The 12,691-nt window shown below is 40.7% G+C and overlaps 1 protein-coding gene across 1 annotated transcript; it reads left to right on the top strand.

Moving 5' to 3' along the window:
- The first annotated feature begins 408 nt into the window (after positions 1-408).
- LOC139735304 (lysyl oxidase homolog 2B-like) lies at positions 409-11,864 on the top strand. Its single transcript, XM_071646061.1, has 12 exons — positions 409-838; positions 1,193-1,347; positions 2,794-2,987; positions 4,159-4,351; positions 5,205-5,388; positions 5,982-6,136; positions 7,069-7,122; positions 7,478-7,631; positions 8,273-8,504; positions 10,008-10,257; positions 10,903-11,014; positions 11,442-11,864. Exons 1-12 carry the CDS (start codon positions 409-411, stop codon positions 11,453-11,455), a joined length of 2,127 nt encoding a protein of 708 aa, XP_071502162.1. The 3' UTR covers positions 11,456-11,864.
- Positions 11,865-12,691: the final 827 nt, after the last annotated feature.

Raw genomic sequence — 12,691 nt, 5'->3', positions numbered from 1 at the left:
GAGGACAAAAACACAGCGAGGCGAAGGAAAGGGAGAAGAAGGAGTTAATAGAACGAGAAAATGCGCAGAATAAGGATAAACAGGAAAAAAGTGAAAGAAGCGGAGTACAAGGGAAGGAAAACGGAGAAAGGAAATCGTACATAATAAGGGAACATATTGAAATTATATAGCACATGGGGGGTCGAGTGAAAATTAGTTTGCCGTTCTGAATACTACTGGAGAGGCTGGAGAGACTGGAGGCTAAATCAACACACTGGGAGAATATGAAAAGTGGGAAATTTGATTTGTTTTTTTTCAAACGATGCAAAAGTACAGCTAAGGAATCGAATCTATCGCATGACGTGATTGAGGATAAGAAAGATTTTCCTCTTGTGACTTGTAGTCTGCCTTTCTTTCATTGCAGGAACAATGCAGATCTCTGTAGGTTCAGTACCGCTCTGTCTCGGCCTCATCCTCCTCGCCCTTGTCGGCACAAATTGCCTCCCTAACAACGTCACCTCGGCCCCTGACACGACAAAAGTTGCGGATGAGGTGGAGTCGACGTCAAAACCAACGACCAAGCCCACCAAGGATCCAACGACCACGTCACCGATGACGACGACGACGACGACGACGTCGGAGCCCACCACGCGTCGTCCGCCCAAGATTCGGGCGAGGCTGGCGGCAGGACGATCTCCCTGGGAGGGTAGAGTAGAGGTGTCGATACACGGAGGGCCGTACGGTACGGTGTGCGATGACGGATTCAGCATGACCGCGGCAAACGTAGTGTGCCGAATGGTCGGGTACAAGAAGGCGATGCAGTACTTTTTTGGAGCCAGCGAGTTTGGTCGTGGAACAGGTGGGTACATAACTTTCTCTTTTATCAATTACACAGTAACTCTAGGGTTTCTGCCATAAAAGTAGATAGTATACAATATCAAGAAAATCTGAAACAAAATACGTTGTTATTATGATGATGGTAATGATGGTGGCTATGTGTCTGTGATGAAGGCCATGATAAATGCTATTGACAAACGCATCGTTATTATTATCATCGTCATGATAAAAAACACATAGATACATAGATATATTTTCCTCTATGCTGATGCATGTGGTTGCGCCTAATCGCTTACTTTGTAGTAGCTGTTATTTCATCAGACTGTGTCGAGCATGAATACGATGCATATGTTAATTTTTTTTCTCTCTCTCCCAGGTCGGATTTTGCTCGATGAGATAAGCTGTTTGGGGACGGAGAAGAACCTCTTGGCCTGCGAGCACAACCCCATCGGTGTCAACGACTGTTCGCACTCCGAGGATGTAGGCATCAGATGTAGCCACGAGGAGAGGAAAGCCCCGCCACCAGAAAAAGTAAGAAGTTATACCGACACGAAGAGGTTTTTCTCTTTTTTTTATCATCATTTGTGAATTCTTCTTGGTCCTTTTCTTCCCCACCTCCTCCTCCTGTTTACTTGCTCTTTCTAGTATTCCATCGTCTTGATCGATTTTACGTTATTCTTCTTACCCATCTCCACATTCTTCCTCCTTTTCTCATCTTCTACCTTTTTTTCTTCCTCTTCTTCCTCTTCTTTCACGTCTTCCCTTCTTTCTTCCTTCTAACCATCTCTCATTCTGTTCTCCTCTTAGTATTTCTTGCATTCCATTTTCATGTCCATAATCTTTATTTCTCCTTCTCTTTCTTTTCCTCTTCTCTACCTTGTCCTTCCAAATTTCGTCTTCTCTTTCGTCATCGCCTTCTTCTTCTGCTGCGACCTTGATCTTTATTAGCACCTTGAAGAGTCACGTGGAAACTGACTGCAATGCCGTATATCATTACGCATTTATGTGTATTTCAATGAATAAATTGAAATCACATACACACAAAATGAGGAGATTTATAGGATGTTGAAAGTTTTACACGACCCCCCCCCCCCAAAAAAGGGTGAATTTTCTTTGTATTCAAATGACAGAATAGAAAGCCATTGTTGTCATGAAATCTGCGAAGTTCAGAAATTCCTACCCTTCAATGTTTTTCCTGCCAAATTGTCCTGAATGCCTTACATATGGAAGTTTCCCAAAGTAAAATGAGAGTGATCAGAAAAAAGATACTTGTACTGTTAAGTGTCATGAGTTGTTCTTATGCCTCCCCCCGAAGGGTGCGGGAGGCATTATTTTTTTAATGAAGAAAGCTGTTATTATACTATATTCACAATCGCGTGAGCAAATAAACTATAAAGGTACAATATCGCCTCATAAGTGTCTCATGGATAAGCTCAAATAGCTCACTAAATTTCTCTCTTTGACACGAATTTATAGGAAGAAATTTCGTCGTCCGCGCTGTTCATTACGTGGTTGCAATGATCATTCGTCCGAGACTTATAAGGGAGCACCATAATAGAGCTGCCGAATGATTGGTAATGACTTTCTACTCAAATGCAAACCAATCGGAAAGTTGTTACCCTTGAACAGAGATGCAATGGAAATCCTCTTTGAAGTTGACCTAGTTACAGTGAACTTTGATACTGCATGCTCATTGTTGCACTTTGTTAGAACAGAAGCTCGCTAAATGCGTTATAAGCCCAAGCACAGCACAGCGCTGTATTTTGAGAGGTGCATCAATGCATTTATATAGAAAGCGTACAGGTTTAAAATGCTGCTTCGTAGAAGCATGCACTATTTGTTTTATAATATGAATGATATTGACTTTAATATGAACGGTAGTGAAGTATAATCAAAGTAATTGATGTCGCATCTTGCTTGTGGAACGCAAAAGTACGTCTAAGCAAGTATGCAATTTACTATTCTGTAATTACATAGAGGTTAAAGAAGTACAAGTTCCGACTGGTAGGGGACTCCACCCCACACCCAATTTCGTCAGGAATCGCCGAGGTGCTCATGAACGGAAAATGGAGGACAATCTGTTCGGACGGATGGGACATGCGTGACGCACGCGTCCTGTGCGGAAGCCTGGGATTCAAGGACGCACTCAGTGCGCAGGCAGCAAAACCAAAGTGAGTTTTTTGTTTTGTTTTGGTTTGTTTGTTTTTGGTGTTTTTTTTTTTTTGGGGGGGGGGGGAGGTGTCAAGAATGACTGTCAAATATTGATGTTTGAATATAAATCAGTTGTAATTAATAAGTATATCAAGTAAAGTTTTATGTACCTTTATATTCCAGTGAATACACATTTCTTTCTTTTCGTATACACAAGGGGAAGGCAACTTATTATATATTTGCTATATCAAAGCGAATATTAGAGCACTTCTCTCGATGTCATGAAAAATAACGAGAATTCCACACACACACACACACAAATCATTTTTAATGAAAATTACACATTCCCCCAACTTGATACTGACATAGTAATTATTCCCCCTGCTTTGAAAGCGGTTAGTCAAGTGCTCTTTCAATACTCTAGAAAAGTGCAAGCATGTTGAATTTTCTTTATATTTTCTTTCTGTCGTTGTCCACACATGTCATGATGTCATAAACTCAAGTAGTCTCCTTATCCAGTGCATGGTTCCAACACCAGAACTTAAAGGGATCGTATAGTTTTGGTTGAGACCTAATTTCAGGTTTCTAACATTTTTGGTGGGATAATGAGAAACTTTTTATGAAATATGAAAGAGCATGTAATTCCATGAGGAATTCAACGTTTATTTGATGAAAATTGGTTTTGAAATGGCTGAGATATCCAAAACAGAGCAATTCTAATAAGTGTGGGACCCACACTTTATTACGATCGCTTTGTTTTACTCTGTTTTTGGATGTTTCAGTACTTCCAAACCTGATTTTCATTAAATAAACTTTGAATTCCTCTTAAAAGGCTATGCTCTGTACTATTTCATAAGTGTTTTCTTGGTATCTCGCAAAAAAGTTAAAAGCCCAATTCTCATCTCCACCAATACTGTACCATCCCTTTAAAAAAGCGTAACTTTTGCATTGTAAAATTTTCCTCAAACTTTCACTGATATGTTCTACTAATGTTGCTGCTTTCACTCAATCCACATTTCTCTTTGGGTTTTGGTTTCCTTTAAATGTCACACTCTTGAGACATAGTAATAAGAGTTTATTTCTAATCAATTCAGTTTTTTATGCTAATTATGCTGTTGTAGAAAAGGAAAGCATGGTACTCACTGTTCATAATATATTGATATCAAATTCGGTCTTTCATTTCGTTTGCAGCAAAGCCGGACAGCGAAAGAAGTCCATGCTAATGACTCAAGTCTCATGCACCGGCAAGGAACACAACGTCAGTGCCTGCGCGCGCACGGTGATGAAGTCACACAAGGAATGCCAGTCGATGCGCGCAGTGGAGGTCAGCTGCGAGCGTGGTCATTTGGTCATGGACGCGCCCAAACCAGCCGTCACTCCGTTTGTAAACAGCACGGTCCCAAGCTCGCAGATGGTGAGAAATAAATACCTACGTGTGACACATACCGTTACAATATCGCATGTGAATCATGATTTTACCCTCCATCGGTATCGGGAGAAATAAGCACCATTGGCTCCTTTCCACCTCCCCGTTGAGATAGGAAATCCCTGTAACTGACAGACAAATAAAAAACAAACGCCCGCAAGCAAATAGCCACCTTGGTGGAGGCAATAGAGAAGAAACCAGCTCTTCCACCTCCCTGCTTGTACAGTAAGATGAGGAGAGCTATAGTCAAAGATGTAATTTGAGTAATTGTATATGTAATGTTTCGGTGATACGTTATCTTTGTTGTATCGCTGCGTGTATATTACTATAGAGTACAGATAGTTGGATACTCAGAGGCAATGGACAGGAACTTCACTCAGTGGTAGTTGGGAGGATAAGTGAGATTCTATTGTTGAAACTGGGAGTATGTACACAGTCTGCAGTAGGAGCTCATTTAACAAGTTTGTTTGGGTTTGTTTGTCAATCAGGTGGAGACAGTTAGTCTGTGTGGTCAGCTGAGAACGGAAAGAGAGGATTGTGTTATCAGTAGAAGTTAGTGAGGGGGAAAGCCTGGTGGTCAATGTGAACATAGAACATGTTATTAGAAGATGGGGTGTAGGTTGTGGTCTGGTAGTATGAACATTACAGTATACTTGTATTATACATGTCCATTTGTTGTCACGTGGGATGAAACATTACAATGTTCAAGGCTGCCATCTATAAAAGTTTTCGAGACTCTTGTCGGTATAAACAACAACAATGTTATTTTTACTTTGATATATTACGCGCTGTTTGGTCATCGCAGGAAAAGCCAGACGTGCGCCTGAAGGCCGGCGCGCAGTTCGGCGAGGGTCGACTGGAGGTCTTCCACGACGGCCACTGGGGCACCGTGTGCGGGGACGAGTTCCATCTCGACGCGGCTACCGTCGTTTGTCGACAGCTGGGATTTGGCACGGCGTCAGAGGTCATCGAAGACGCGAGCGGTTTTGGACAAGGTGAGGGTTTGGTGAAATTATGACATCGTTTTTCTAAATGTCATAGAAAAACAGTGATGCTCTTTTCTTAAGTCGTCCAAAGACGCAATCATGAGAAAAGTAAATGACACTAACTTCAGCAAATGACGAGATGGAAGTTCCACGAAGATGACCGGGTTGAATCATGGTTTGTTCTTTTGTTTGTCTAGTTTCGCCTGTTCCCTTTCGTTTACTAAATTTATAGGTAAAGAATTTGATTTTACACCTTATTCAGATTATATTCGGAATACAATGTGCTGATAGTGAAAAGAGGTGCCTGGTCATGTATTGTTTTATTAGTTGAACTTTTGAAGAGTAAAATTACCATGTTTCGAACTGTGATGTTTCATACGGGTATCTGGAATTGGGAAAATATAATTTTGTTCCTGTTTGGTAGCTGCTGCTGTGACACGTGGGTCTCATCATGTATCACGTGACCAAGTTCAAGCTGATTTATTTGATCAAGGAGGTACCTTATATGACCAAGGAGGTACTTTCTTGGATGGACCAAGCGGTTTTGATTTTCAATATCGTTCTTTCTCTTTCCCCCCCCCCCCCCCCACCCTCTGCCACAGGTGTGGGTCCCATCTGGCTATGGGACGTGGAGTGTAAGGGAACCGAATCTTCCATCATGGAGTGTAGTCATGGGGCGTTCAATCGCAGTAAATGCGACCATTCTCAGGATCTGGGCATCAGGTGCAATATACCAGACCTGGGTGTCAAAGACGAGGTGAACTTAATTCCCATCCTCTTGTAGTATACACTAACAGTTAAAACAACAATGACGAGAGCGACTACGACGACAACGATGATAATGATAATAATGTAATATCAATTATATTAAGAATTATCATTATTGTTATATTTTTAAATATCATTACTACCACTGCTATGGTTGTTGTTGTTGTTATATAATCACTTATACATACAGAAGACTTCCGGATGATTTTCAGATTTTTACATTTGCACAACTATGAATTAGTTATACTGAGGACAGAGTTTCAGGATTTATGATAACTGGGATGAAGAATAAGAATATTTTTGAAATTTATAACAAATTGCAATGAACAAGGATGATGACATGGCAGGGTCACCATAAGAATGCATGAGTCGGGGCTCAAGGAAGCACAACAAAAGAAGATGGCATGCATAGATTATACACAGGTGAACTCGCAAGCAAGCGGTATTATAATGGAATTACACTGCTACATTTCTGAAATATGTGAGTCTACTGTGTCATCATCTTTGTTCAGTGTAATTTGTTTAAAGTTTTTCAAAGTACTGTTTCTCTGCTCAAGAACCACAATAAATTCCACAAATCTATACATGGAGCTGTTGATTTATGTACTACATGATGTGAAATTATGAAAATCGTCTGGAATGCCCCTTTAATGTTACAGTATTATCACAACTAAGTATGATGATACTACAAAGAAGTAGGAAAAGGAGAATGAGCGAAAGAAGAATATTTTTAAACCCTTAGTTTACCCTTTTCTAGAAGTTCGATCGTTCAGGATTAGAGACTTACTTTATCAAGTCTGTCAAGCCGTGCTTATTGTTTTGCACATGATGGGAATGATCTTGTCTACTGCTGCACATGACGTAATTATGCCACTGACTCGCCTAACCATGTATCTCTCGTGAAATTTCGTACCCATGTAGATTCGACTTGTGTCTGGTCGCTTCGACACCGAAGGCCGAGTCATGATACGCCTGGCATTGCATAAATGTTGATTTTACAAGATGAATTAAAATTCTGTTTTTCAAGTCCGATAACGTGGTGTTTTAGCCTGGCAGTAATGGCAGAGTAGTGAATAGGTAAATTCGTGCTATGACGAAGAACCTGCGTCGTTGAGAGATTTTTAATCAAAGCACCTGTTGTTCTAATTGAGCTGAAAATAAAGACATCAAAGCATGGAGACTTATCATAGCCATGTTAATCAATGTATTGGTAACATGTCGTTCGGTTGGTCATTCCGGTAGGTAGCTTGTGAACTGAAATGTTCTCCGAGTACTACGTTTTCTTATTGCGTTCTTCATCTATCCTTCGACTTTCTTCATTTTATTGTAGAGTACGCGGTACATGGGTCGTGCCTCCGCGCCAATTCTCATCACCCAGCTGAACTGTACTGGACAAGAGAGATCGCTCTTGGAGTGTCCGTATTTACTGACATCGAATAGATCGTGTACGAGCGACTTCAAGGCGGGTGTTCTGTGCACAAATAGTAAGTCTTAGTCTTCGTTTTTACTTTCCGTTCTCTTTTCTTAGGTTGTCGAATTCATTTTCCACTCGTGCAGATAATACTTGAGTTACCAATTTCAAGTGTTGATTACATTGTCCTATCGTCGTCAAAATTTTCCCATTTTTGTCATGCTGCCTAGACAAGTCTCTGTACTCATTTTCTTTCTTCTGTCTAGTTGTCTACTTTTCCTCATAATCAGAAAACTGTATTTTCTTTTCATGCCTCCTTAATAGGAGATCCAGCCTGATTGCGTTCACGACAGAATCACTTCTGCTAGTTCAGATTACGAGTGTTTGTCATCCCATCATCCCGTCTGCCTATATATGTCTTATTATCCAATTTCCTCTCTCTGTTTTATTTCTTCTCAAGTTCTCAGCACGGTGAGATGGACAGATTATCTCGATTTAATCCAACATTGATTGTGTGTGTGTGTGTGTTTTTTTTTTGTATGCATTACGCAAGCTGGCACACATTTTTTTTTTTATTCACTGCGCCCTCAACGTGCTAACCTTATCATCTCTTCCACATTTTTATGCCTGATGACAACGTGAAACCTTCCTATGTGTTTTACCCCGACTGAACATTCACAAAGTATGTGTGTGTGTCTGTGTCTTGTTGCGCAGTTCTCCCCGACGTGCTGCTAGACGTACATGTCCTTCAGTCGTCCGTCTACCTGCAGGACTGGCCGACTTACCTTCTCCAGTGCGCGGCCGAAGAGGGCTGCCTATCTTCCGCGGAGGACGTCAGGGGCGTGCGTCGTCTGCTAAGGTTCTCCAGCGCCATTATGAACCGGGGCACTGAAGAATTCCTCCCCGTGCTCGGCCGGTCGAGCTGGGAGTGGCACGCCTGTCACAGGTAAAGGCGAGGATAGTCATCGGGCCGTCAAATTTCCTAATGATAAATTGCTCCTAACATCGTCAGCAGGTTAAATCCATTTAATAGCCTGCTTCCTTTCTCTCTCTATTTCATAGTCCCTGTATGTATCTCTTAGAAATCAATTATTGATTTTATGCTGGTATTGCATTGTTTCCTTGCCCCACACCTTTGTTTATATTCCATACACTTACTCTTTCTGTATTATACATAATAAGAAGAACACAAAATGTCTGTAAAATGTGATGATGATGATGATGATGATGACGAAACAACAAATTTTAAAGATTATGGTGACAATTTTTTGGAACCGTTTAAACGTCCTCAATTTCCTTTTCCACTTATGCTGTGAATTCTTAGTTGCGCGTATTTGTTTCATACTTGATGAAGATGAAATCGATTTTACTGTTTAAAAATATGATTCATTTGCATCGTGATAATGTGAAGAGCAAATTACTAAATCATAAGCATTTCTAAAAGGAGAATATGCTACATCACAGGTATGTATGTATGTGATTGAAAGGTATTTTTATTGATTGAAAGGTATTTATTAAATAACATCTCTTGCAGCCAGGAGGCTGAATTGCGGACATTTTACAAGGATCATCATGAATACATTCAAATATACAAACATACATTAGAAATATGAACTATTGCACAATAAAATTGACCTTTATCATCAACAACAACAAAAAATACAATTATTCACATCTCTGTTCTTATTTACATAAATAATCTCTTTTGTTTAATAAATAATCTTACTAAAAAAAATCAACTTTCTTTCCATCTACTCATCTTCTTTTCCTCCATCTTCTCTTTTACCCCTCCTTATAAACTTTACCATCCTCATCTTCACTTTGTATGTGTATGTATAAGACGCTGAAAAAACTTAAGATGTCGCTGATTACTGCAAATTGCGTCGTGAACAACAGTGGTTGCTTATACACATTCTGCTTCAGAGCTCTTTACGTTTGTGCGCAGAGATGCCAAGTCTCGGTCTGGAGGCACCCTGCCAGCTGAGATTATTTTTGTCTTGTCCAAACGAGAGAGCAGAACTGTCTCCCTGATTAGGGCATTGTTTTTTTGTGCCATTTAGATGCATGCACTAGGCCTACACGAGTATCACCTTGCATGACTTCTCTCTGGAACGTCCTTGCTCTTGATGTGCGAATGTTGGCAGCCCAGATTTAGAGAAGATGGATTCCTTTTATCTTTTCTACCTGGAGCTTTTCAGTAGAAGAAAAAACCTCCACTTTATGCATGAGCAGACCAGGTGACCATTGTCTATGTACGCAAGTTCGTTCTTTCTTTGAATACGAATTCCGTGACGTGGGGCAAGCGTAAGCATTATGCCGCTTTGAAAACGAGTGAAACACCTGACCAACTGAGAAAAAATAATCATTTTTTTTATCAATATGCTCATGAGTTAACTCTGAACTGACTTATAGGTGGAATATTCTGATGTTCTTCCTTGTGTGTTTGCAGACACTTTCACAGCATGGAGGTCTTCTCGCACTACGATCTCCTGAACCACGAAGGAGAGCGGGTGGCGGAGGGCCACAAGGCCAGCTTCTGTCTGGAGGACGTGTACTGCGACAGCGGCGCGCAGAAGCTGTACGACTGCGACACCGGCGCGCAGGGCATCAGCGTCAACTGCGTCGACATCTACCGCAACGACCTCGACTGCCAGTGGATCGACATCACGCGAGTACCGTCGGGGTCGTACGTATTCAGGGTGAGTCTCACGATTAGCAAGAATTGTGTACATCGCTTCTCGTGTAAGATACATGTGATTAAGACATACAGATACCCACCACTCACCTGTAACAGTAATATTGTGGAGAAACTTCATTACAAGTCACTGAATGAAAGACATGCTCTACTTTGTTCACGAAAATGAAAATGCTATGCATAGGTCTATAATACACTTCGATTTCTTTATCTATATTAGTCCTATTAATGGAGTCAAAAGCGCAATAATGTAACGAAGATTTACAAGGTTGAGAAATCTTTATGTCAGTCATATCGTACCTTCCTCCTGCGTAATAAACTTTGGTCAGGTTCTCGTCTGCCCTACTGTAAACTAAGCACACATAATAACTTTGTAGTGTTGACAGACCTGCAGATTCTCGGTAATCTGTGAAGTTCGAGAAGTCGCTGTCAGTGAATAAGGTTTACTTTATCCGTCTCGTCACTTATGTATTACAGTAAAATGGTCTTCGTTTGTGTCACTCCTAAATTACGCCCAGTTACGTAATGTTAGTGTGTTTTGGGAGGGGAAAAGTATTGAGTGCTCTAGGAAACTTACGGTTTGATCTGTGCACATAGTATGTAGTGATGCAGAGCGTGCAGCTTTTTGATCGTCATCGTTTTCGTGTAGATTGACGTCAACCCTGACCATCTCGTGGGCGAGACGGACTACACCAACAACGAGGTTGTCTGTGATCTCTACATCTCCGTGTATCGTGCCCGAGTCACACGTTGTCGCTATGGTGAGTGAGAGAGATAGAGTTGTAACGTCCTTTGACACAATTAAGCTTTTATAATTATGGTCTGAGGTGCCATTGTAACTAATCTCGTAAAGGGTCTCTTTTCTTCCTCATCTGCTTCCTTCTCCTTCTTCTTCTTCTTCTTCTTCTTCTTCTTCTTCTTCTTCTTCTTCTTTCCATCCTTTATCTTATTCTGCTTCTCCTTGTTAACCTTCTCCTTTTCTTCCTTTCCTTTTTTATCTTCTTCTTCTTCTCCTCTTTCCTTCCCGTCTTATCTGCTTGACGTTATTATACGATCCATAATCATGTTCATTATCTCCGTTCTTGAAGAATTAGTCTCATGTTGGATCTGTTTATGTTATTTTGTTGTGTTATTTCTGTTGTTTGTAAATTAGATTCTTATATCTACGTGTGTTTCATTCATTTACAGCTGACGACTCATAACCCTCGAGACGCGATTGTTTCGTTACGCCCTCTACGACGAACCTATGACCACTGCCAGTGACTGACGTCATTACTGAACCAGTCAACGGTACCTGTAAATACCTGAACATTCTCTCCACTTTCACCGTGCACTCCTCCACGTACTAGCCACGGTATTAGCGTGTAAATTGTATAAAGCCACTGTTTGTAAGATGTTTTGTAAATAAAAGAAAGAAAATCAAACTATTTAAAAGTCGTTGATATCAGAGCATTTCCACGGCACAGAGCAGTTCCTTCTGAGTGCTGAATATGCAACATACTTGCCAAGTAATGATTGTCAATGCAAGTTTTATATACAATGTACTGCTATGGAAGACAAAGTATAATGATATAGAAATAGCATTTGTGTACACGGAAGAAGTATTCTGAGATGGGCTCTGTTTATATTGTCTTGTGTATCTTGCCAACTTAAGTTAAGCAAACAATTTATTAAAGTCCTCGTTCATGTTCGGAATTGTACCTGATGTCCGCATAATCAAAACTATATGTGGAACTTGCTAGAAGGATAATAACTTGGAACGAAGTCTTGCAAGATTCATTAGAATTATTTTTTCCGATAGTATATCGTTAATTTGTGTTTTCATTATCATGCCTCAATATTCATGACGGTGTGTGCTGCAAATCATGGTTTTTGCCTCATCAAACGTTTCTAATGTTGTAGATGGTTGTTAGTATTCAGCCTTGCAAATTCGTATGAATTTTTTTCCCATTAGAATGTTGCTTTATTTTCCATGTTACACTTGATAGAGAGGCAAACGTTTTGCTCTGTTTTCTTGAGATCAACGTTGGCTTTCACATTTTGGATAACGGGATATTTGTAGCATTTTGACTTCGACTTAGGTTTTGTTTCAGTACTCCGAGATCGAGTATGTTCTGTACATCACGAAACGTCTGCTATGACACTTCTTATACACCACAACGATATCATTCATCCCAACCACATAATCTACCTCATGCTGGTGTCATTTGAGGCTTTGTGTCACCAGGGAAGGTGCCAGAGGGCAGAAGAATAGCAAACTCCCAGGTGCGGCGTAGCCTTTAATGATTCAGGAAATGTTTCACGTCATCCAAGCGATCTACTAGTATGTCTTCGGTAACGCGACACGCCCAGCGTGTGCGACTTGAATATCAATAGGAGAATATCACCATGTAATCTGAGAAGGTCCCGGGGACATGTATGGGATTGGTGTTCTGGAT

This window comes from Diadema antillarum, unplaced genomic scaffold, assembly GCF_040938485.1.
Source record: "Diadema antillarum isolate AM-2024a unplaced genomic scaffold, OU_Dant_1.0 seq00000569_RagTag, whole genome shotgun sequence".
Lineage (NCBI taxonomy): Eukaryota > Metazoa > Echinodermata > Echinoidea > Diadematoida > Diadematidae > Diadema > Diadema antillarum.
This window is presented reverse-complemented; position numbering and strand designations above follow the sequence as displayed.

Excerpts from the sequence above, each read along its gene's own strand:
- LOC139735304 (XM_071646061.1), top strand. The coding sequence starts at position 409 with ATGCAGATCTCTGTAGGTTCAGTACCGCTCTGTCTCGGCCTCATCCTC. Across the intron at positions 4,352-5,204 it reads AACCAGCCGTCACTCCGTTT|CCAGACGTGCGCCTGAAGGC; the intron begins GTAAACAGCACG and ends TCGCAGGAAAAG. Across the intron at positions 5,389-5,981 it reads CGCGAGCGGTTTTGGACAAG|GTGTGGGTCCCATCTGGCTA; the intron begins GTGAGGGTTTGG and ends CCTCTGCCACAG.